The 23,519-nt window shown below is 40.1% G+C and overlaps 2 protein-coding genes and 1 long non-coding RNA gene across 4 annotated transcripts in view; 1 reads left to right on the top strand and 2 right to left on the bottom strand.

The window, feature by feature from the left end:
* Nucleotides 1–299: 299 nt before the first annotated feature.
* On the bottom strand, nt 300–11,175 carry Rbm22 (RNA binding motif protein 22). The gene is made up of 11 exons (XM_046460440.2): nt 11,021–11,175; nt 10,534–10,587; nt 9,606–9,635; nt 8,782–8,914; nt 6,846–6,946; nt 6,514–6,686; nt 5,569–5,769; nt 4,418–4,582; nt 2,825–2,913; nt 2,509–2,640; nt 300–1,485 (listed from the first exon to the last, which is right to left on the bottom strand). Exons 1-11 carry the CDS (start codon nt 11,072–11,074, stop codon nt 1,355–1,357), a joined length of 1,263 nt encoding a protein of 420 aa, XP_046316396.1. The 5' UTR covers nt 11,075–11,175; the 3' UTR covers nt 300–1,354.
* LOC124103731 (uncharacterized) lies at nt 10,607–18,130 on the top strand. Its single transcript, XR_009228287.1, has 3 exons — nt 10,607–11,044; nt 12,731–12,802; nt 17,910–18,130. It is a non-coding gene; the product is annotated as an uncharacterized LOC124103731 (long non-coding RNA).
* Nucleotides 18,131–20,104: 1,974 nt separating this feature from the next.
* Dctn4 (dynactin subunit 4) overlaps nt 20,105–23,519 on the bottom strand; it is a 37,051-nt gene continuing 33,636 nt past the window's right edge. For both annotated transcript variants that reach the window (XM_046460241.2, XM_046460242.2), the window contains one exon: nt 20,105–22,720. In XM_046460241.2, the coding sequence (XP_046316197.1) occupies nt 22,507–22,720 (214 nt within the window). In that variant the 3' untranslated portion in view covers nt 20,105–22,506. The remainder of the gene's footprint in view (nt 22,721–23,519) is intronic.

Below are 23,519 nucleotides of genomic sequence, written 5' to 3'. Positions count from 1 at the left end.
TGTAGTTGGGACACAATACCTTTTTTATTTATATGTGGTGCCAAGAATCGAACCCAGGGCCTTGCACGTGCTAGGCAAGCACTGTACCACTAAGCCACAATCGCAGCCCCTTGTTTGTTTCCTTTTAAAATGACTTGTATAAGGATGCCTTTTAAGGCTGCATTTATCAACATGTCAGGTTCTGGGCTATGTGCATTATTTTAACCTCACAACCAACTTCTGACACAAGAACTAAAAAGACCTGGTCTTTATTACCATTATGAAACGGATTTAAAGATAAAAATCAAGACAGTCTAAAACAAGATTTAAACTTCATATTTATGTATAAATTGTTTTTTAACTTCCACTAATTTAACTACTGAAGGACGAACAAAACAGAAATCTAGAAATAAGCCAACAATATTTGGAAAATTGACCCGTTTTAATTATTTAAAAACAATACAACACAACATCAAATTTCCCTTATCATCTACAATTCAGTTATATCCAAACATTCTAAGACCAACAGTCCTCTGCCCAGAAGCAGGGGATCACAGGGGACGCTGAAGACACATGAAGGTGAATGCTGAAGATCAGAGTTCCAGTGGTAGCTCACGAGTCTTCTGTTCAAACACACTCCAAAGTTTGCCTTTTAGTTTGTTACAGACGGAATTTTATGGTAAGTTCTTTGAAATAATTTCATTCCAGACACCAGATTTCTTCAATGATAGATCCATAAAATTTGTGTTCTGATAGGAATAAAAAGTAACTTTTACTTTTGCCCCTTTTTTGGTGACACAGAGGAGTAAACTATCATTCCTTTTAAAAATGAAGAAAAGAAAAATTCTGGGCTGTGCTGGGTCCTGGTTTCTTCTTGTCTGAGCATGTGACTTCAGAAGAGTTAAATCACACTTATGCAACTACGATGATTAGTATTATTTTTTTTTTAGATGATAAAAAAAGAAAATACCCAATAGACATAAAAATGGTCAAAAGGTTTTTTACCGCAGGTCAATTTTTGCTGCCCCCACCCCAAAAGGTACAAAATGAACATATAATTGGGATGGTAACTCCATTGGCTATTCCAATTTACCCATCTGCTGGCCCCCATACAGGTTTAAGGGGACTAGCAGTAGGTTTTCTTAGTAATATAATCATGGTAACTAGCTGTGTTCGTGGCAGTTTATTTGAGGTCCACTGATCCTTTCAATATATGTAGGGAAGCAAGGCTATGTTTCTCCAACTGCCCACATCTGAACACATTCAGCTACCATGGAAACTACGAAGGAAGGAAAAATATATTTATTCCAAGATCCATTTACTGGGATTTTAAAGCGCCCTTTCTTCCATGGAGCCCCAGAATGCTGGCAATGTGCTAGGGGCTGCTGTGTTTTCCAGCATGTGCTCCCATCCTCTGAGGGTCTTGAGAAGGATAGTGGATTGGTCCTGGAGCTCTCATGAAAGGAGGGGGTGGTCCCATTGGGTGGAACATGTGTGGCCCAAAACCTGTACATGGGAGAGAATAAATTTGTTAGGTTTGTTGTTCCTTTGACAACCTTTCATATTTTTGAATCTTCCTAAGATCAAAACTACCTACATATAAATCAAAGCTGACATGGGCTTAAATGAATGTCACTCCATCAGACTTGCTTAGGGAATATCTACGTGTATTATTTCCTTGGTTTTAAAACGTTTCCCCTCAGTCCAGAATACTCCTCAGGACTCAAGGCTTCTGCTAGCATATCATGTGAATCTCTGCTATGTATCAAACATGCCAGATCCTACCAAACAAGATTCATTCAGGATGTGGGAAGTGAACAAGAAATCAGGCCAATGGCAAGACCCTGTCATCATTAACTTCAATGCTTGATACCAGGATGAAAGGTATTCAGACACCACTTTAAAGATATGTGCTCTCCGCCACAGAATTGGTCACATGGGATTTGCTTACACTGTTCATACTGTCACTGACATTTTCTAGAGTACTGCGCTATACAAAGTACTAGTTCTCTAAGTTGTTTATTACTACCTTGGACAAGATAAAGATGTGGAGCCAAAATGTAACTCAATTACACGATCAAGTATGCTGCTCATGAACGATCTTTTTTTTGGAATGAGACTTTCTAATGAAATAAGTGGCTCAATGCTTTACATCCTGGCACAAGCTAAAGACCTTACTGTAGATAGTTAATACTTTGTGAAATGACAATCAAGAGCAGCCCATACTTTGAGCAACAGTGCTACAGGGGCATCAGTTAGGATTTAGTTCAGAACAGATAACAAATTAGTGGTAGATCACTGTAATCCCAGTAATTCCTATCTTGATAACACATATATTCAGATTTTCAAAAAACTGGTGCTTTTCCTCTCCTTGGCAGGCTAGGAAAAAAATGAAATATTAGAACTCTCAACCTATCTGCATTACCAATAAACTTTTTCAGGGCAAATGCAAAGGATTTAGCTGTCTTAGACATGGTGGTGAGGTGTAGGACTTTCACAGAACTTCTCGGGAAGGAAGAAGGAAGTTACCTGGGGGTGGGGGCGGGGCAATCCCAGGGGGTGGTGGCAGGGCAATGTTTACCACCGCGGGAGGACCACTTGGAGGGAGGTTGAAGTAGTTGGCAGAAGCTTCCTCTTCTGCTGCAGGAGGAGGAGGAAGAGCTGGAGAAGAGAAAACAGGCAACACTCAGAAGGGAAGACAATTGGCAACACTGTTTCTATCACTTTAATGTCCTCAAAAGGGCTCTCTAGAAGTGAGAGTTGCTGTAGGAGCCATACAAGCTTCTCTTCTAATAGAGGAACACTGGGCAAATAGCTTCAGTGGTTAGCACAAGTCTGCACTTACCTCCTGGAAGACCTGGAACTGGCTCCAGTTTGATCCCAGAGTCTGTGGTTCCGTCCTTCTCTTTTTCTTTTCCTCTGGCTGCCTGGGATCTGGGAGATATGCATGCACACAAGACATTAGCACCTTGTCCCACCTTCTCTCATACCTCTGCTTGTCAAGTTCCCCAGTCAAATGCAGTCCCTTCACTCCTTGTCTCTTCTTCAGCAAGCAGTCTTCCCATAAATACCAAAGTGCAGAGTGGATAAGAGCGATGGTTTTGAAGGCAGAAAGATCTGGGTTCAAAACTTTCTAGAACCATTGTTTGCCAGGTTTTTGTTCTCGCGACTAAAAGGCTCAGGGGTCAATCCGGTTGAACTGGGCTAACTGGGCTGTGCAAAATCACCACTCAAGAGATACAAATACTTTTTTCTTTGGGGTCGCTGTGATGGCTCCTCTGACCTTAAGGGTCCGCAGGAAGAGAGAGCGAGAGCATGTGCTGACCCCTTTTACTGAGGAAAATCTATTCAAATGAGGCAAGGGGTCAGATTTCAGGGGGCTGAGTCTATCTTCATGATGTTCACTGTCAGCAGGTTGACTGACATCTGGGTAGACCACACCCAGGGGCACAGTAAGAGAAGGGGACACACACAAGGCACTTCCATGGAAGATTCCACCCTATAAACAGGGCAAGGGGTTATATTACAAAGGAACAGGTAAGCATAGCTTCACCCATGGGGCTGTAGGAAGACATAGTCACTCGAACCCTAGAAGAGCAGGGCAGTCTAGCAGCATGGGTGCCTGACGCCACATCGCTCAGCAGGGGAGTTAACTCAGTCACATATGAGGTTGGTCTCCCACAACATATATGTTTGGCAAAGTGCTTAGCACATACGCAGAGCTGTTGCTATTAGTCACCTCCTCCTTGGTTCCAAGCTGGAAGTAAGTTCTCCCTCTGAACTTAAAATTCAGAGTGTTTTATCTGTATCTCTTACACAATTACTGTGTCTGTCTTATGTAACCATCACTTTCAAACTTAAAATAGATATTCTTCTGTTTTATCTTCTCCCCCAGTTTCTGAAGTAGAATCTAGGTCTTTAGATTCTATAAACCCTTGAATCTATCTATCTTTTATGCTAGGCAATATAATTGGTCTATGATAGGTGGTTAAAAACCATGAACCGTCACAGAGGCAGATTACTAACAGCAAAACCCTGAATACATTTCCAAAGCAGAACTCTTCCAACACCTGAGAATGACCTTCTTAAGATCTTTCTAAATATCCTGTTGATTAAAGCCTATTTACCAAAAGCTTTCTACTTTCCAAATAATTAAACAATTTATTAAAAGATTCAATATAGCCAAGTGCGGTGGTGCATGCCTGTAATCCCAGTGACTCTGGAGGCTGAGGCAGGAGGATCACAAGTAGTTCAAAGCCAGCCTCAGCAACTTAGCGAGACCCTAAGCAACTGACCAAGGCCCTACAACTCAGTGAAACCCTATCTCTAAATAAATGTAAAATGGGCTGAGGCTGGGGATGTGGCTCAGTGGTTAAGCACGGGGGTTCAATTCTCCGTACCAAAAGAAAAAAAGTCTCAATATATAGTCCATTCTTACCTTCCCCATTTCACATTGAGTCTGCGTCCATTGACAATCAACTTATTAAAGGACTTCTCAGCAGCCACTTCTGCAGCCTGCCTTGTGGCAAACTGGATGAAAGCACACTGCTGTCTCTGTACAACCGTGATTGTTCGAATCTCTCCGAACTGGTAGAAATGATTTCTGAAGGGACACAGGCAGAAAGAGAAAGGTCAACAAAACAGACGTGCCCACTAGATTGACAATGGATATAAAATCTTTCTCTGACTCACCACTAGGCAGGTGGGCCCCATGATTATGTACCTAACTACTTGCAGCTGTTTCCCCTCCATATCTTGCCCTTCTGTAATTGCGGCTTACTAAGATGGGGGGAAAAAGAATAAGCAGGGTTCTCAAACATCTCAGTGTTGTTCCCATGGAAGAAAGGGGGCTCTAATAGGTTCCTTAAGGACCCTAAGCCCTACATAAAATGTTGGCAAAGTACAGTGCTCATGGCCCATGAGCCAAGAATGTTTTTTTTTTTTTCTTTTCAGAAAGTTGAAAGGGAAAATAGAAGAGAGAAAGACTGTATGAGGCCCACAAAGTCTAAAAATATTCACTCTCTAGCCTTTCATAGAAAGTCTGCCAATTATCTAGTTCACTAAGATAGGGTTTAGTGGAGACAGGCTATCAAGGGCAGGTTATAAACTTACAGGAATTTCTTCTCCACTTTATCTCTTTGGAAGAGGTAATTTCCATTACTATCTGCCCAGATGTCTCATCTACCCAAGCATAATACAAGCCAAAAATAACACAAATTTATGAAATACCAGTCTCTCTTAAAAAAGCCAACAATTTAAACCATAAGAGTTTTAGAATCACAAAGCTCTCCCTCCTCTATGTAACTGATCATACTTGGAAGTGTGCCATTCTTTAAAAATTCTAATCAGCTATTAGGTTCCATGTAATTATTATCATATACAAGGATAGATAAGCACTCCTGATGAACATTACAAATTCCTCTGGCTTCATAAAAGATAATTTTATAAAAATTGAGTCAGCATGATACTAACTACAGAATAGTTAAAAAAAAAAAGTACTTTATATAGATGATCATTCTTGTGTTTTTGCAGATAAATAATTCCAAGGCAGTTAAAAGCAAAATAGTTCTTAAAATTATACCCACAAACCTGAGATCTGTCTCAGTAATAGTATCGCCCAGACCACCAACGTATAGTGTGGTGATAGTTTTATCCTCCGGTGGGTCCAGACGAGGCATTGTTGAAGCCCGCTTGAGAAGCTTATCTGCTACAGGGTCATTGATTCCATAATACCGATCTTTAATATTCTGATCAGCAAGAGGGTCATCTGGATCTGTAGGCTTCTCATGTCTATGAGAAAAAAATAATGCATATAAAGGTGAAAAAATGCAGATATCACCCAATAGTAACTACATAGTAAAGTCCTATGCCTTTTGAACTAGAAACCAGGGCCATACCAAAATATAATTATCAAACAGAGCTGATACCAAGGGTTTTAGTCTATCAGTCTTTCCCAGTCTCCTAAAATCCATTTTAATGGTCATTTAGGGTGTGAGACTTTCCTTATAAATACTCTTGGCACAATTCATCCCAAAATAAAAAGGGCAAGTGATCACCCCTTTCTGTGTCAATGGTTCTTAACATATTTGAGGTTTTGCATCTACTGAGAATCTGAAGAAAGCTAGGGACCTAGCCCCAGAAAAATGGCTTGCTTAATTTTTAGGGGAGTGGAGTTAATCAAACTCAAGTTAAGAACTCCTAATCCAGATGCTTGGTGGTCTTAACTGGAATATACACACCCTTTTGAAGTTTGGCTCATTTTGACTTCCACTCTACATTGAGATTTAGGCCATTATATGATGACAGTGAGGATTCCCTTCTTATGCAGAAACTTTCAGGGTTAGAATCTACTTTACACTGCATAGCAATGTAGTTTCCCAAGTTTCAGTCATATGTCAAACCCACAATTTAATCAAGCTCTTCTAAATTTAGTAAGTTATATGAGACAGAGTACACTAGCTTCATGAGCTTTAAATTTTAAAGTACAAACTCATTATGCAAAAACAAATACTGAAAGTTTGTCTCAGCTCTTGCCTGTATGGACACTCTTCTCCTCTTTTACACTCTCCTTTTACCCAGAAGGAGCAAATGTGGGGCCGATTCCTTTTGTAGTAGGGTGTAGTCCGGGCCAATTTGAGCAGCATGTCACTAGTGGATGTGGCTTTCCCAAGCATGCCAACTGGCCGTGTTCCATCAGAATTAGAAATCTATATGGGTATGACAAATTTGTAGACTGTCAATTTATTAGTATTTTAATCAAATACAAAAGTACATAAGTCAAAAAGGTCTAGGCTCAATCTCCAGCACTAGAAAAACAAATAAACACCACCACCCCCGAAAAATATATCATGAAAGTGCCAGCATACTTCTCTTTCCATGTTTTGTGTGTAGTACTCTTTGTTGACATCTGACTTTGGCATGTCATCTTTAAAAGACAATCCTGCATCACGAACCTGGATGGGCAGGCCTGGTACAAAGGAATAGAGAAGAAAACCTCAAATACATTTAAAAACATGTCCATATTAAATAAACAGAATAAAAATTCTTCCTTTCTCTTGGTCCTACTTGGTATCAGACACTTTATATATATATATATATTTTTTTTTTTTAAGGGGGGGGGGAGAGAGAGAGAGAGAATTTTTTAATATTTATTTTTCAGTTTTCGGTGGACACACCTTTTATTTTTATGTGGTGCTGAGGATCGAACCCAGCGCCCCGCGCATGCCAGGCAAGCGGGTTACCGCTTGAGCCACATCCCCAGCCCACTTTACTATATTTTTATTTAAATTCTTCAGCATCACCAGACTGATACCACTACATGGCATTCTAAAGAACTGTCTAAATTCCTAAGCTGCCATAAAATTTGATGGAATGAATATTTTAAAAAACCTTTTTGTTTCGTTATCAGGGATTGAACCCAAGGATGCTTAACCACTGAGCCACATCCCCAGCTCTTTTTATGTAGAAGTAGACCACAATAGACATTCCAAAGTGGGATCAGAACCAGGTTTCGCTAAGTTGCTTAGGACCTCACTAACTTGTTGAGGCTGGCTTCTAATTCATGATCTTCCTGCCTCAGCCTCTGGGGTCGCTGGGAATACAGGCATGTGCCATCGCACCCAGCATTAGAAAATCTTTTTTTAAATTTTTTATAGTAGACGGACACAATACCTTTATTTTATTTTTATGTGGTACTTAGGATTGAATCCAGTGCCTCACACATGATAAGCAACTGAGCTACAAACCCAGCCCTAGAAAATCTTTTTTTTCTTTCTTTTTTTTTTTTAATTTTTATTGTTGGTTGTTTAAAACATTACATAGTTCTTGATATATCATATTTCACACTTTGATTCAAGTGGGTTATGAACTCCCATTTTTACCCCGTATACAGATTGCAGAATCACATCAGTTACACATCCATTGATTTACATATTGCCATACTAGTGTCTGTTGTATTCTGCTGCCTTTCCTATCCTCTACTATCCCCCCTCCCCTCCCCCCTAGAAAATCTTTTAAATAAACTTGGGTTATAGTCATATTTGACCTGAAAATTAATAATGTATCTAAACTTTATTAACACAACTTATTTAAAATAAACGTAAAATTTATCTTAAAGAAATTTATTTCAAGGCTGATCCTACAGATAGTCACAGACACACAAGGGTGATTGTACTTCAGGACCAGAATTCTCATTAATAAACATATAAATACTATTAAACAATATGTGGCTAAGAGTCTGATTACCAGAGTCCTTTCTGAACTTAACATATATTAATACACATTTTCCTTTCCCCTCTTATTTAACTATATAGAATTCTTGTTGGCAAATTTCTTTTCTTAAAAAGTCACCTACAGTTTAAAAGAAAAAAATAATTCCCAAAGTAGCTGTTATAAAACAGTAATAATATAATATTTTGGTTCTAACAACCCAGCTGAGATAAAAGTTTAAAGCATAATTAGCCTTTGAGCTTCTGATTGGGATTGTGGGAAAAAAGCTCTGGCTGAAGAAAAAAGCCCAAGGCCAAGAATTTCCTATTACAGGATCAATGTCTTTTACCTCACCTTGGCTACAGAGATGGAGGTATAGGTCAGTTCTGTTTACTTCTCAACTGTTCCTTAAGATCCTACTATATTGTTCAGGACTCTAGAGTGGATTAATTATGATTCTACTCCTGGGAGAAGTAGACCACAACAGACATTCCAAAGTAGGATCAGAGCCAGAGGCAGGGAGAGAAGTGAGAGACAAGTTTGTTGTTTAGGGAACATTTACACTTACAGACCTATTGGACATGGCAAACATACCATACTCTAGGTCTAAGAGGCAGGTCTGACAGACATTCTTCAATTTACTGCAAGTTTGGCACACTTCAGTCTTCTTGAAGCGCATGCGGACTCCAGGACACCAGCGAAACACTGTGAATGGCCTGGCACAGATCTGAACACAAACAAGAGCCACAGAGTGTTATGGGTCCTGATCTGGATAATCAACCCAGCAGATTTAATAACAACGGGGAATTCAAGAAAGGATTCTTGAATCTAGGGTTTAGAAGAGACCTTAGCAATCACCCGTTTAAATACCAACTGTTTCAATACAATTTACAGCACACTTTGCCAATAGTTAAAATATTTAAATAGTTAAAAGTCCTCCCACCAGAGATGAGCAACATTAATAATTTGACTCTGCCCGGGGATGTGGCTCAGAGGTAGAGTATTTGCCTAGCAAGAGCAAGGCCCTGGGTACAATCTCCAGTACCACAAAACAACAAAGACAAATAATCCTTCAATCTTTCTGAGGGAGGAGGAAGTGGGGAATATCACATAATCATTTGAGAATCTTATGTCAGCTATGACTTTCCTTCTCAGCTAAAATGCTCACATGCACAATCATAACAACACTTATTATACAAACTTCCGATGTTCAATGCCTATTCACCATCACTAGGTCAAGAATCAATACATTACAAGGTCATTTTTCTTATCTCCCACACTAAATAGTTACAAGTCAGTGATACATCGGTGACATATGAAAGTTATAGAGTACTGACTTTTATGCTTAGTATGTAAAGGCTAGTTTTGTAGAGAAAAAGAAGAAAAAAATATCATTATTTCTTAACAGACATACTTACTTTGCATTCTTTCCCATACTTTTCTTTGGTCTGAAATAGAAAAAGAAAGAAAGAAAAGAACTAGTTACAGGAAGAATGTCTATGCTTATCCTATAGACAACCCAAGAAATGTGTCTGGAGATCTCTGGCATCCTAAAGGGGGGAAAACCAAAACCAAACTAAATAGGGGAGTTTAGTTAGAATATTTCCCCAAAAAGGGAGAGTAGGATAGAGGAAATATTCAAACAACATACTCTGAGTTATTCTCTCTCAAGAGTCTATGAATCTAATACCAGGCAAATGTCTATGCACAGCCATAACTCCTAGGTTCATTCTGGCTCCCAAGAACTAAATTCCTAATGATTTCCACAGTTCTTAAAACAGGATACAGCTATGGCTGGTCCCTTTCACAAAGTATAGTAAGAAGATAACTACTCTAGCCTATGCAGATACCTTAAGTTATTCATACAACATATACTAATCACAATAATGGAGTTCTAACTTAATTACTATTGCTCTTTTACCCTTGTCTTTTTAAGAATAGTGTCTCTTATACTAAAGACTACTAAGTACAGTGGCTGAATTGCATATGACTTAGGAGTCAGGAATCTAATCCTGGTTCTCCTCCTAATTGCTGAGGTCTCTGAAGTCAGAATATCTGAATTTAAATCCTAGTTCCACTCCTTACTTCCATATGAGAAAACATAAGCTCTCTAGGTCTCTGGAATAGACGTATTTCCTAGCTAAATGCTCAACAAATATTAGTCGTTATGATTCCTACATTACAGGATCACTGCTAAATTCCTAAGTGAGAGAGTAAGAATGACAGTCCTTTGCAAATCATCCAGCACTCTGGGTTAGTAAAAGAGCATCATTTCTTCTGATGGAAAGGGAAACACTTTCCAGAGAATGTCAGCAATAACTCCCGTTCACACGCGAAATCACTCACCATTCGGATATATGGGTTTTCTCCAAGACAAGTCTGGCATAGAATGGGGAAATCCTGGTGAAAATGAGAATATGGATGAGGATCAAGCTCCAAAGATCCTGCCACCCCAGTCCCACTCGTGGGGGCGGGGGAGGGCGGGGAGAGAGAGCCGGGAGGAAAAGGCAGGAGGAACCCCAGGTCCAGCACGGGCCGGGTCGCGGGAGGGGGCGCTGTCTGCACTTCCGGCAGGCGGCGGGAGAAAAGAAAATCAGCTGGAAAAGGTTGGAGGGGGCAGGGATGGAAAGGCGGCTGTCCAGGGACCCTGGCTAAGTCCCCTCCCTCCAAGCCGCAGGAGGGCCACGCTCCAGCCTCCTGCTCCCGCCGAGTTAGGCCGCAGCATCGGGTCCTCCTTGGAGCTCCCTCGGTCGCGCCGCAGCCTCAGTCAGCCCTCCCGCTTGAGGCTGGGCTTCGCCGCCTCCTGCCGTTCTCCTCCGGCGGGTACACTCACCGCATCCTCCCAGTTCTGCCTGTTGTAGGTGTTGGAACCCAGCGAGGTCGCCATCTTGAGAGCGTCCGGGGGGCAGCGGTAGCTTCCGAGTTGGGAGAGGACCGCCACAATCCCGTCAGGCCCGGGGCTAGCGCCCCGCTGTCGACGTCTTATTTACGCGCCTAGTGCCGCCCTCGGGGCGGGGCCTTGTGCGTCGTGACGTTACCTCTCTTGGAACGTTCGCTTAATAGTTGGGGATTTTGTGTCCTCGCTCCGACGCTTCCTTCGCGTTGGTGTCTACTTGGGGTAAAGCCACGCGCACAGGTCCCAGAGTGAAGGAGCAGATGCTGAATGAGGGGCTGGGGCTGGGGTTCAAACAGGGCTGGCCACCACTGGGCGCTAATCATGACAAACGCTGGGGGAACGTCTTGCGGTGCCAGTCTCGTTTAATTCTCAGAATAACCTCTCTGTATCGTCTCCAGTGTTAGCAGACAAATAGAGAACGTCTGGTGAAGTCGAATTTGAGATAAACAAGGAATCGTTTTTTTCAACATAAATACGTTTGATACATATTTTATACTAAAGTTGGTGTCATTTTTTTTTAAATCTAAAAATCACATTTAACTAGGTGTCCTGTAGTATGTTGATTCCTCTTTTATAGATAAGGAAACAGATTTCGGAAGATTAAGTAACCGGCCCTTGCTTGTGGAGCTAAAATGGCGAAACACAACAGCAAAGGCATTAATACTATTTTTTTTTCTGAATTCTGATACAAGAAAGGTCTTGAGATATATATATATATATAATTTTTTCTTGGAGCTAGTACCGGGGATTGAACTCTGGCGCTCAACCACTCATCCATCCACATCCACAGCCCTTTTTCGTATTTTATTTAGAGACAGTCTCCCTGAGTTGCTTAGTGCCTCCATGAGACTAAGACTAGCTTTGAACTTGTGATCCTCCCATCTTAGCGTCCGGTGCCGGTGCCGCCACCGTGCTGGGCTTATACATTATTTTTTCAATTTTGGAATGACTCAACAGTTCTGCCAATAGTTTTATGATCTTCAAGCCATTCTAGTGTCACTTTTATTAAACAACCTTTATAACTTTTAAAAATCAAGTTTATTTGAAGTATAATTTATATTTGGTAAGTTTTTATCTTTTTAGTTGTACAGTTATGAATTTTTGCATACATTCACCACAAATACAGAATAGTTCCATCATCTCCAAGGAGCTCCTTGGTGCCAGTAGAAGATTCACTTACTCTTACACTCAGCTCACAGCAACCATCCTATGCCTGTGTTCCTGGTTTTACATAGGATTATGTCCTGATAGATCCGTTATTTGGAATTTGGTCATCAGTTCAGGAACTGAGCTGGTTTTTGTTTCTTTTTCTTTCTTTCCTTCCTTCCTTCCTTCCTCCCTCCCTCCCTCCCTCCTTCCCTCCCTTCCTTCCTTCCTTTCTTCTTTCTTTTTCTTTTTTTTTTTTGGTACTGGGGATTGAACCCAGGAGCACTTTATGACTGACCTACATCTCCAGTCCTTTTTATTTAGAGACACGGTTTTGCTAAAGTTCCTGAAATTGACCTCCAATTTGAGATCCTCATGCTTTAGCCTCTCAGTGCCTGGGATTACAGTGAATTTGGGTTTTGTTGTTGTGGTTGCTTTTAGTGTCATAGATTTTACATCCTCTAGCTTTTTTTTTTTTTTTTTTTTTTTTTTTTGCTTTAGGCTGGGGCCGGAGAAGTTTTCTGAAAGTTCATCCTTGAGCATATAGCTATTCTGCATAGCTGCTCAGTAGAGGTATGTTTCCTTCTGTGCCTTTGCCCATCCCCCAAGCACTGATGCTTGTTACTAGCCGCTGACTAGGCTATTAGTGAAGGAGGGATAAAGGGGTTCTCTGTTGCTCTAATTCAGTGCAGCTTAAGTCTTTAGGCCTTGTGTGTCTGGGCTTTAGGAATGGTTTCTTACTCAGTATTCTTTCCCCTCTTCCCTCTAGCAGTTAAACTCTGTGCCTGGTATGGTAGGGGAGAGTTTCTGTCCTTTCCACAGAACTTTAAGGGCTGTCTGTCCCTCTAGAGATAAAATGCATAATCCTTGTTTTACCACAAAGGTGTCTTCTTTGTGAGATTGCCCCATTCTTTCTTCAATATATATGTACTTTCCTAAATAAACCTCTGTCTATGCCTCTGGGTTGGGCAGGACCCTTTAATGGCATTGATAATCTGGGAAGATAGGATATTCTGTTCCTCTGTCAGTGGCTTAGGCCTTTCACTCATTATGAGGGAAGGGCCCAGGCAGGGAGGAAAAGTTTTACAACCTTTCTCACATGCAACCCTCCTACATCCCTCCTAACCAAGCAAGACTCTCTAGAGCTCCTACCTTGCCCATTTTTCTCATGAACACCTGGTGGAGGTTTTAGAAAGAGCTTGTGAGTGCTCACAAACTAGCTCCCTTCTTGTCTTGCACTCCCAGAATGTTATGCTGTTGTGTAGCTTGTATTTGACCTTTAGCAACTCTTTTAACTTTTCAGTTTATTTCCTCTTACCTGCTTGTATGTTGGCTAACATGTCTCCCACATCTGCCATAGGTGAAGCAGTCTACATGTTCTCTCTCTCCTTTGGGGGTTCTGTCTCTCCTTGGAATTGAGGCCATTAGGTTGCTGTGTCACATGAGCTCTCCAATAGATCCAAGAACAGTAATGATTTTGTCATCTGTTCACTCTTTGGTTTTGAGTGGGGGTAGGATTCTTTACAGATGTCTACATGATAGTCAGAAGTTCTGTAGAACTCTGGAGTCAACCAATTTTTATTTAAATTTATTTTAAGAGGAATATTTCTATCACTTCTGCAAATGGAAAGTTAGTATCACATGCTTATATGTGGCCTTAAAAACAAGTACAATGACAGTGAAACAGTGTTATTTAGCAAGTGCTATTGTTGACTTTGAAAGCCTCCATCCAGAAGTCTGATAAAAACAACAACAAAAAACAAAACAACAACAACAAAAAAAACCCAAAAAACCCGGGAAACAAGGATGTATCAGCTGTTACAAACATAATAGTATGGACATTTTATTCTTAGATGTTATAAACATCATTAGTGCTGATATTTTTTTTTCCTTTGACTTAACCACAAAGGGGATGGGAGCATGAGAACAAGAAGGAAAAAAACTCTTCCACCATTTGATTTCCATATTATTTAATGTTACTTTAATTTAACACTTTAAGTTGTTACTTTGTGTAGGAATTGAATACTGTGAAATATACTTTACTATATTATTAATGTCCTGACTACCAGAAAATGTGACACTCAATGATAGGAATAAGTCTGAGAAATGCATTGCTGTGTAGTTTGGTTATTGTGTGAATATCATAGAGTGTACCTTACACAAACTAAGATGGCTATAATCTCATTAGATGATATAATCTTAGGGGACCACTGTCACATATATGGTTCATTGTTAACTGAAAATGTCATGTGGCATATGACTGAATTGACATTCAACAAACAACTTAGCTTGAGTTTTGGAGTTTGCTGTACACTGCCCTTTGAATCGAGTGTGTGGGAGAAACAGATGGCAAAGGGACCTGGATTTGGCTCCTAGGGAATCTACTGTCCAATAAATGAGCTAGGCTCATATGAAACTCTACAATGAAAGGAAGAAAGAGGTACTTGCCTTGGAGAAGTACAGTGTTGTGAATTAAGACCATATTTAGGCCAGGGGTGGTGGTACACAAGTGTAATCCCAATGACTCCAGAGGCTGAGGCAGGAGTATGATAAATTTGAAGCCAGCCTTAGCAGCTTAGACTGTCTAAATGAATGAATGAATGAATAGGGGAGGGGTAAAGCTCAGTGGTAAAGCACACTTGGGCTCAATTCCCAGAACCAAAAACAAACAAAAAACTCTCACATTTAGGTGAGAGCAGAGAAGTAATCCTAACAGTTCAGAGAGCAGGAAGAGAATCCTAGGTATAAAAAACACTAGAACAGCCGAGCACAGTGGTGCACGACTGTAATCCCAGCAGCTTGGGAGGCTGAGGCAGGAGGATCATGAGTTCTAAAGCCAACCTCAGCAAAAGCGAGGTGCTAAGCAACTCAGTGAGACCCTGTCTCTAAATAAAATACAAAAAAATAGGGCTGGGGGTGTGGCTCAGTGGTCGAGTGCCCCGAGTTCAGTCCTTGGTACCAAAATAAAAATAAAAACAAAAACATCAGAATAAGAAAGCATAAAGTAAGAAGCCCTTTGGCTTTTTTTTTTTTTTTTTTTTTTTGGTACCAGGGACTGAACCCAGAGGTGCTTAACCACTGAGACACATCCCCAGCCCTTTTTAATATTTTATTTACAGACAGGGTCTTGCTGATTTGCTTAGGACCTCACTAAGTTGCTGAGGCTGGCTTTGAACTCTCTATCCTCCTGCCTCAGCCTCCTGAGCTGCTGGCATTATAGGCGTGCACCACTGTGCCAGGTCCCCTTTGGCTTCTGACAAAGTCTCTCTCCCCCTCCTCCCTGTATATATACACATATTCAACACATACACATATTTGTGTATATATATTTTAAATGATAAAAGATCAATATTCACTAAAAAAAACCCCAAAAAACAAAAAAACACCAACAACCCGTTATCAAGTCATGAAAACACATGGAAAAGCCTTTAATGTATATTACTAAGTGAAAGAAGCCAGTCTGGCAAGACTGCATACTGTGATTTCAACTATAACATTCTGGAAAAGGCAAAAATTATGGAGACAGTAAAAAGATTTATGGTTGGGGTGTGAGAGGGATAAACGGGCAGAGCACAGAGGATGGTACTGTAATAGTGGGTACCTACCGCATATCTTTGCCTAAATGCGTAAAATGTACAACATGAATGAATTCGTGAACTATGGGCTCCGGGTGATAATGATATGTCAATGTAGGCTTATTAGGGTTTTTGTTATTGGTGTATTATAATCATATATAATAGTGGAATTCATTGTGATTTTTATATATGCACGATGTAATTGGTCAGTTTCATTCCCCACTCTTCCTTCCTCCCCTTGGCTTACCTTTTTTCACTCCCATTTTCATGAGATCCCCCTCCTCCATTTTTTTCTCTAGCTTTCACATTCGAGAGAAAATATTTGACCCTTGACTTTTGAGTCTGGCTTATTTTGTTTAACAGAATGCTCTCAAGTTCCATCAATTTTGCTACAAATGACATAATTTTATTCTTTATGACTGAAGAAAACTCACATTTTCTTTATCCATTCATCTGTTGATGGACACTTGGCTATAGTCAATTGTGCTGCGTTTTGTAAACAGGTGTGCGTGCACGTATCACTATAGTATGTACACTTTAATTATTTTGGATAAATACCAAAGAGTGGTGTAGCTGGGTCAAATAGTGGCTTCATTTCTAGTCTTGAGGAACCTCCCTATTGGTCTCCACAGTGGCTCTCCTAATTTGCAGTCTCACCAGTGGTGTAGAAGCATTTCTTTCCCCTGACATTCTTGCCAGCATTTTATGTGTATTCTTGATATTGCTGTTCTAACAGGAGTGAAATGAAATTTCAGTGTAGTTTTGGTTTGTATTTCCTTGATTTCTAAAGATGTTAAACATATTTTTCACACATTTGTTGGCCATTTATATTTCTTCTCTTGAGAGGTGACTATTATCCATTTCTTGATTAGATTGTTGTTTTGGTGTTCAGTTTTTTGAGTCTTTGTGTATTCTCAATATGAATCTTGTCAGAAGAGTAGCTGGCAAAGATGTTCTGCCATTCTATTGGCTCTCTCTTCACACTCATTTCCTTTGCTTTGCAGGAGCTTTGTGATTTGATGCCGTCCTGGGTATTAATTCTTGGTATTATTTCCTGAGCTTTAGGAGTCCTATCGAGGGCAGTTATTTGCCTGTGCCTATAGATGTGTTGACATTTATTTTCTTCTAGCAGTTGCAAAGGCTTCAGGTCTAATTCCTAGGTCTTCAGTCCATTTTGTGCAGGGTTAAGGATAGGGATCTAGTTCTATTTTTCTACATATGGACACTCATTTCACCCAGCACCATTTGTTAATGAGGCTGTCTTTTCTCTGGTGTATGTTTTTGGTGCCTTCGTCAAGGATCAGACGATTGTGTCTGTGTGAGTTTGTTTGTCTTCCATTCCATTGGTTTACATGTCTATTTTCATTCCAGTACCATGGTGTTTTGCTACTATAACCCTATTGTTTGAGATCAGGTATTGTGATGCCTCCAGCATTGTTCTTTTTACTCAGAATTGCTTTGGTTATTTTGAGTCTTTTATTCTTCCATATAAATTTTAGGAGTGTTTTTTCCAGTTCTGTGAAGAATGTCATTGATATCTTTTTTTCTTTTTTAAAGATTTGTAGTTGTAGATGGACAGAATGCCTTTATTTGTTTATTTTTATGTGGTGCTAAGGATCAAACCCAATGCCTCACACATGCTAGGCAAACGCTCTGTCACTGAGCTACAGCCTCAGCCCCAGTCACTGATATCTTAATGGAGATTACATTGAATCTGTAGACCACTTTTGATAATATGGCCATTTTAACAATATTAATTCTGCCTGTCCAAAAATGCAGGGTCTTTCCATTTCCTTTTGTCTTCTTCAGTGTCTTCTGTGTTCTATAGTTTTCATTGTAGAGGTTTTTCACTTGCTAGGTTAGATTTATTCCTAGGTATTATAGTTTAAATATGAGATGTCTTTCGGAAGCTCCTGCACTGATGCAGATAAAAAAGATTAGATTCTAAGAGATATAACCTAATCAGTGGTTTAATCCACAGGATTACTGTATTGGGTGGGAACTGCAAGCAGGTGGGGCATGGCTGGAGGAAGTAGATCTCTAAGGGCATGCCCTTAGGGTTATCTTTTTCCTCCAGCTTCTGCCTTCCTCTCTCTGCTTCCCAGATGCTGTGAGCTGAGCAGCTTTCTCTACCACACTTGTCTGCCATGATGTTCTGCCTCACTCTGGCTCAGAGCAATGGAATCAACCAACCATCGACTGAGACCTCTGAAACCATGAACCAAAATAAACTTCTCCTATTCAAAATTGTTATTGTTGGATATTTTGGCCACAGCAATGAAAAACACATGAGGCATTATTATTATTAATGAACACACTAGGTATTATTATTTTTGGGCTCATCTGTTTTAACAGATGTACCACAATGGTGTTATAAGCTTTAGTGGGGGAGGCTATGTACATGTGGAGGCAAAGGGTATGCAGGAAATCTGTTTTTGCCAATTTTGCTGTGAATCTAAAATTGTTATAAAAGCTTATTAAAAATATAGCTCAGTTGGTAAAGTGCTTGCCTTGCATGCACAAGGCCCTGGGTTCAATCCCGAGCACTACTAAATAAATAAATAAATAAATAAATAGATAAAGCAGCTACATAGGGATAGTATTTATCTGTTCAAAAAAGAGACGGGGCCCACTACTTGTCATCATTCTGTTTTGTAAAATTAACAGTTATAAAGAAAAACAAAAATCCCAGCCCTAATGGGGCTTCTGTTTTAGAATGGTGAGAAAGAAAACAAACCAGAGTATACTATGTTGGAGGGCGACTAATACTTTGGGGGGCAGGCATGAAACCAAGGGGGATAGGAAACAATGTCAGGGAAAGCCACATGAAGGCAACATTTGAGCAAAGACCTTGTGGTGAGGGTGGGTGCTTTGTGTATCTATGACAGCAGAGGTAGCCAGTGCAAAGGCCCTGAAAGCGCCTGCCTGGGGAGACTGGGGTGGCATGCGCACAAGGAGGAACAGGAGATCCATTTTGGGAAGAGGTTGGAGAATATTTCAGGTCATATAGGACCTTACATGCCACCGAAGGAATTTTATAGTTTACTGTTGAGTGAGCTAAGGTGACTTTCATGGATTTTAAGCAGAGAAATGGCTTAGTCACTCTGCCTCGTGTTGAAAGTGGACTAAGGTAGGTGGAGGGACCAGGGAGATTTCTATGCCACTGGAAAAACATTCTAGGGGTGGATATAGATGATGGTGACTTGATAGGATAATAATGTTGGAGATGGTGCCAAGTGGTAAGGGTGTGAGGACAGCTGGCACGATTTACTGACTTACTGGATATGGCATGTAAGAAGCAAGGGATTATTATTTATTTATTTTATTGTAACTGAAAAATACAGTTGCCATTTAATTTAGGAACCCCTGGAGAACAGATTTGATGAGAAAATCCAGACCATGGTTCTGGACTTTCAGAGAATATTGTAGAAATGGTACTTGAATATGGGAGATGGCCTGGAAATGAGGTGATACCACTAAAAAGCACAGAAAGAAGTGTTAAGAAAGGAGACCTGGACTGCAAGGCTGGGAAGATAGGATATGAGAAACAAGTTCCCAGTCAGGCAGAAGAAAACCAGTGTTGTGTTCTGGAAGCAAATATAGTCTTTGAAGAAGAGAGAGATCAACTGTTGGATGCCACAGATAGACAACCTAATTAAGTACTGAGAACTGACCTTTGTATTTAACAGTGTGGAGACTGCTGGTGACCTTGACAGGGGCAGTTTTGATGAAGCAGTAGGAGTGAGGGCCTAACTGGAATGGGATTGGATGAGGATGGCAGGAGGAAGGTAGAGTTGTTTTGTTATGAAGAGAGCAAAGCAATGGGTGGCTTTGTGGGAGGAGGGCGAGGTCCACCTCTCTTAAGATGTGAGAATCATGCCAACAGAAATGATACAGACAAGGAAGGAAGCTTAAGCTAATGTGATATCCTTGAATAGGTTCAGAGGATGAGGTGAGTATTAAGAGGAGAAACAGAAATAACTCTATTGTAGCAACAGGAAGGGTTATGTGGGCACAAAAAGTGGATGAGTGTCTACTTGTGGAAGTAGGACCATTTTGTACATTTGAAAGGATATTGTTGTGAACAATCACCCAGGATATAAAAGCTGGCAGATGTCTAACAACAATTATATAATGGTCATAAGAATATGTGTATAAGTAGCTCAAGCAATACCTACAATGAACTACCCTTATATGAAGTTTTAGTTTAGTTCATGTAAATAACGGGGAGGGACCACCCATCTTCTCAGTTTCAGCCATGCTACTTCCAACCAGTTGTGAAATGAAACAAAAGATACACTCAAGCTTTGTCTGCTTTATTTCACTACATTAAGCAATAAGGCAAAACAGTAACCTTTCATGAAGACCAAAGAGTGCCTCTCATTCCCAAAAGGGACTAAAAAGTAAGCTTCTTCACAATATGCATGACACTTAGCTCATTATGCCTATAACATGTACTTTGAAACAAATAAAACTTTGGTGAGTGAATCAAATCACAAATCCAAACTAACTTAGCCTTATATTTCCAAAATTTTAGTTTCCAGTGTAGACGAGGTCTAACTCTCCTGTGGTGGTGCACACTAGCATTAAAAACCTTGCACCTGATCTAATGTAAGAAAGGCAACAGATGAAATTCCTAACTCACCAGCTGCAGGTGTTGAATCATTTCTATGAACACACAGAATATCAATTTGCACTAAAACCCATCTCAAGGAAACATTACTCCAGTGGCTCTTGTATTCTGTGTTAATTTGGCTTCTGAAGAAAAAAATTCTATGATCAAAAATGTTTTTATGTTTCAGTATCATACTGGAGTGAGGAGACCTATTACTGCAACATTATTACTTTTGGGAACAAATACCAGCTACAAGCCATAAAGGCATGACATAAAACTGCAAGCAGCCTATGCAAATATGTAAACATATGAAGCTACTCTCTCCTTTGTTGCCCATTTCCTCCACTGGCAAATATGAAGCAGTGGTTTCACAACAGACTCTAGTACATGGGGAAATAAAAATTAATTTGACATTCTATGGGATCACGAAAAATTAAGCTTTTTTTAATAGTCTGTAAACTTATAATACCCATCTCCCTGCCCCAATTCCCAAGAGGCTAAACTTTAGTTATTATCACAATATTAGAGATGAGTATTTTTTCCCTTATGTTGCAGCACAATATATTGGGCTGTGAGAATATTGCTTCATAAAATTGACCTTGAGGGTGCAATTTAGTGTCCTTCAAAAGTTTCCTAAATAGCTTTGTCTTTCAAGGAGAGCTGACAAGTATTATGTATCTCTATTCTAGATTATATATCTTATTTTTTTTCAAGACTGAAAATTAAAAACAAAACCAGGGTAAGTAGGAAATTTTTCTTTCCTCAAAAGTCTGTTGACCACACACCAAGAATACTTTTGAGAAAATGTGGTGCAGCTGGTGGTCTACTTACTGTACTAAGTCTCATTTGAGAAAACATCACAGAAATTAAGGTCAGCAACCCAGCTAGGACCCAGGTGAAAACAGCATGTCTGCTGTTAGGCCAGCACTCTGGGCTACTTGCTAAATTATGTTATGGTTTACAATCAAAATGGTCTTATTTGATATACCATATGACAAAAGGCTTAGACTCAGTGAGGGGTGTTTTTTGCCCCCCTATCTTAATATCCAATTTTGGATTCAAGACATTGTAATAGTTCATTTCTTCTTCAAATCAGTGGAAAGAACTTTATTTCAGGTCATACTAAAAATCTAACCTTTAAAATGTTTTTTACAGTCTCAAAGTGAACTTGTCCACTCAGGTTTCCTGCGGAGTTTTTCAAGTCCCAAATACTCAGAACAATTTATTGAATTAAAAAGGCAGAGCAGAAAAGAGAGGATGAGCGATAAGAACAAAGACTGTTTCCCGTGGCAGCATTCATTCCTAGGTATTGAGGCAAAACTTAAAACAAATGGAATTTGCTACCCTCTTGATATGACATGTAATTCCTTGCTTCTTTCAAAAGGAAAAGCTTCATATTGTTCTGGGAAAAAATTAAAAGCAACTGATAAATTAGTGTCCTATATTCATCTAGAAAGAGGGTAAATGAGAGTGCCTTACTTCACAGGTTTTTCCAAACATCACAAGACTAAAGGTAATATGTCAATTCTATTTTTTTTTTTTTTTTTCCAAAACAGAAATCTATGACAAAATGAGAGCCATGTTGGCAAATAAAGGGGTAAGTTTTAGATGGCGAGATGATATATACTGGAATGCAGAAAGCAGCTGGTACATTGAGACCAATGCTGGATCATTAATAGCAGGTCCACCTTTGGGTTATCACTGTTAAGTTTCAACTGTTGGATTATGATCCTTTGTGAGATCAGATCAAGAGATAGTATAGTCAGTTTCTCAGGTGGTAAATATAACACCATTCTGAGGAACAGCCATCCCCTTTACTGGGATGGAGCTATGTTGCTGTTATTCAACGTGCAGGGCTCAGTGAGGGAAACACAGATTGACTGGTGTCAATAGAGGTGACAGCAAGAGGAACAGCAGTTACCCTGTGTTCCTGATGCCTGGCTTGTGCTCCCACTCTTAGGAAGAGGACCGAGTAGTGCATGGGTACATCATGATAAACAAAGCCTAATGAAGCATGAGCTTCCATGTTTTAACACAGGTCTGTGGTGACGTTGTCTCAGGTGGAATCTGCCCACCAAAGTAACCTTTTAAGGAAGAAGCGGGCCCAAGCTGAGTTCCACATGCTGGGTGAGCCAGATGACTTCTGTGCTCTGGTCACTTTCTTCAATGGGGCGGATTGGGGCTGCCAGATTTTTAAAATCATGCTTCATCTTGAAGGACACGGTCACTTCACCCTCCTCGCGCTGGGGGGTAACTTTGATGAAAATGCCCACTTTGTTGGCCTTTCTGAAGGCTATAATGCTATGGAAAGAAAAAAGTAGAGTATTAGGTAGGTCACAAGTCAGCCAAACCACTAAGACTTACAGTCGTTTTATGGCACGATGGGGAATCTCTGATAAGACTACCATTTTATTTATCAACAATGAAGAATTTCTCTAGTAAATATTGATCTCTTTATTTTCTTAATATTGCAAAAGTAAATACGGTCAAGAAACATTCAAGTAGGAAAAAATAAGTTCTTCTCCTTCTATTCAGTACAGAGAGACAACTCAAAACACTATTTCTTAACCTACCAGATATTTTCCCATGAACTTATACTTTTCTGCTTTTTTAACCAACACAAATGGGACGTACTATATTATGGTTTGAATCTGAGGTGCCCCCAAAAGCTCACATGTGAGACAATGCAAGAAGGTTCAGAGGAGAAAAGATTGGGTTGTAAATGTCTTAACCTAATCAGTGAATTAATCTCCTGATAGAGATTAAAAACTGAGTGGTAACTTTAGTGGTAGGGTGTGGCTGGAGGAGGTGGGAATTAGGGCATGACTTTGGGATATATATTTATATCTGGAGAGTGGAGTATCTCTCTCTCTGCTTACTGATCACCGTGATGTGAGCTGCTTCCCTCTGCTACCCTCTCCTGCCATGGGGTTCAGCCTCACCTTGAACCCCGAGTAATGGAGCCAGCCTTCTATGACTAAGACTTCTGAAACTTTGAGTCCTAAAATAAACTCTTCCTCCTTTATAATTGTGCTGGTCGGGTCCTTTAGTCACAGCAATGAAAAAGCTGACTAAAACATAGTATATAACTTGCTCCCTC

Source organism: Marmota monax, unplaced genomic scaffold, assembly GCF_021218885.2.
Source record: "Marmota monax isolate L192 unplaced genomic scaffold, Marmota_monax_Labrador192_F-V1.1 WCK01_AAM20220418_F8-fsc00006, whole genome shotgun sequence".
NCBI lineage: Eukaryota > Metazoa > Chordata > Mammalia > Rodentia > Sciuridae > Marmota > Marmota monax.
Note: the sequence above shows the minus strand (reverse complement) of the source record. Positions and strands in the feature narration are given on the sequence as shown.

Coding starts and splice junctions, on each gene's coding strand:
- Rbm22 (XM_046460440.2), bottom strand. CDS start 11,074: ATGGCGACCTCGCTGGGTTCCAACACCTACAACAGGCAGAACTGGGAG. Junction 8,915..9,605: donor AGTATGGGAAAGAATGCAAA/GTAAGTATGTCT, acceptor GTTTGTGTTCAG/ATCTGTGCCAGGCCATTCAC. Junction 6,947..8,781: donor CCTCTTAGACCTAGAGTATG/GTATGTTTGCCA, acceptor CCTTTGTACCAG/GCCTGCCCATCCAGGTTCGT.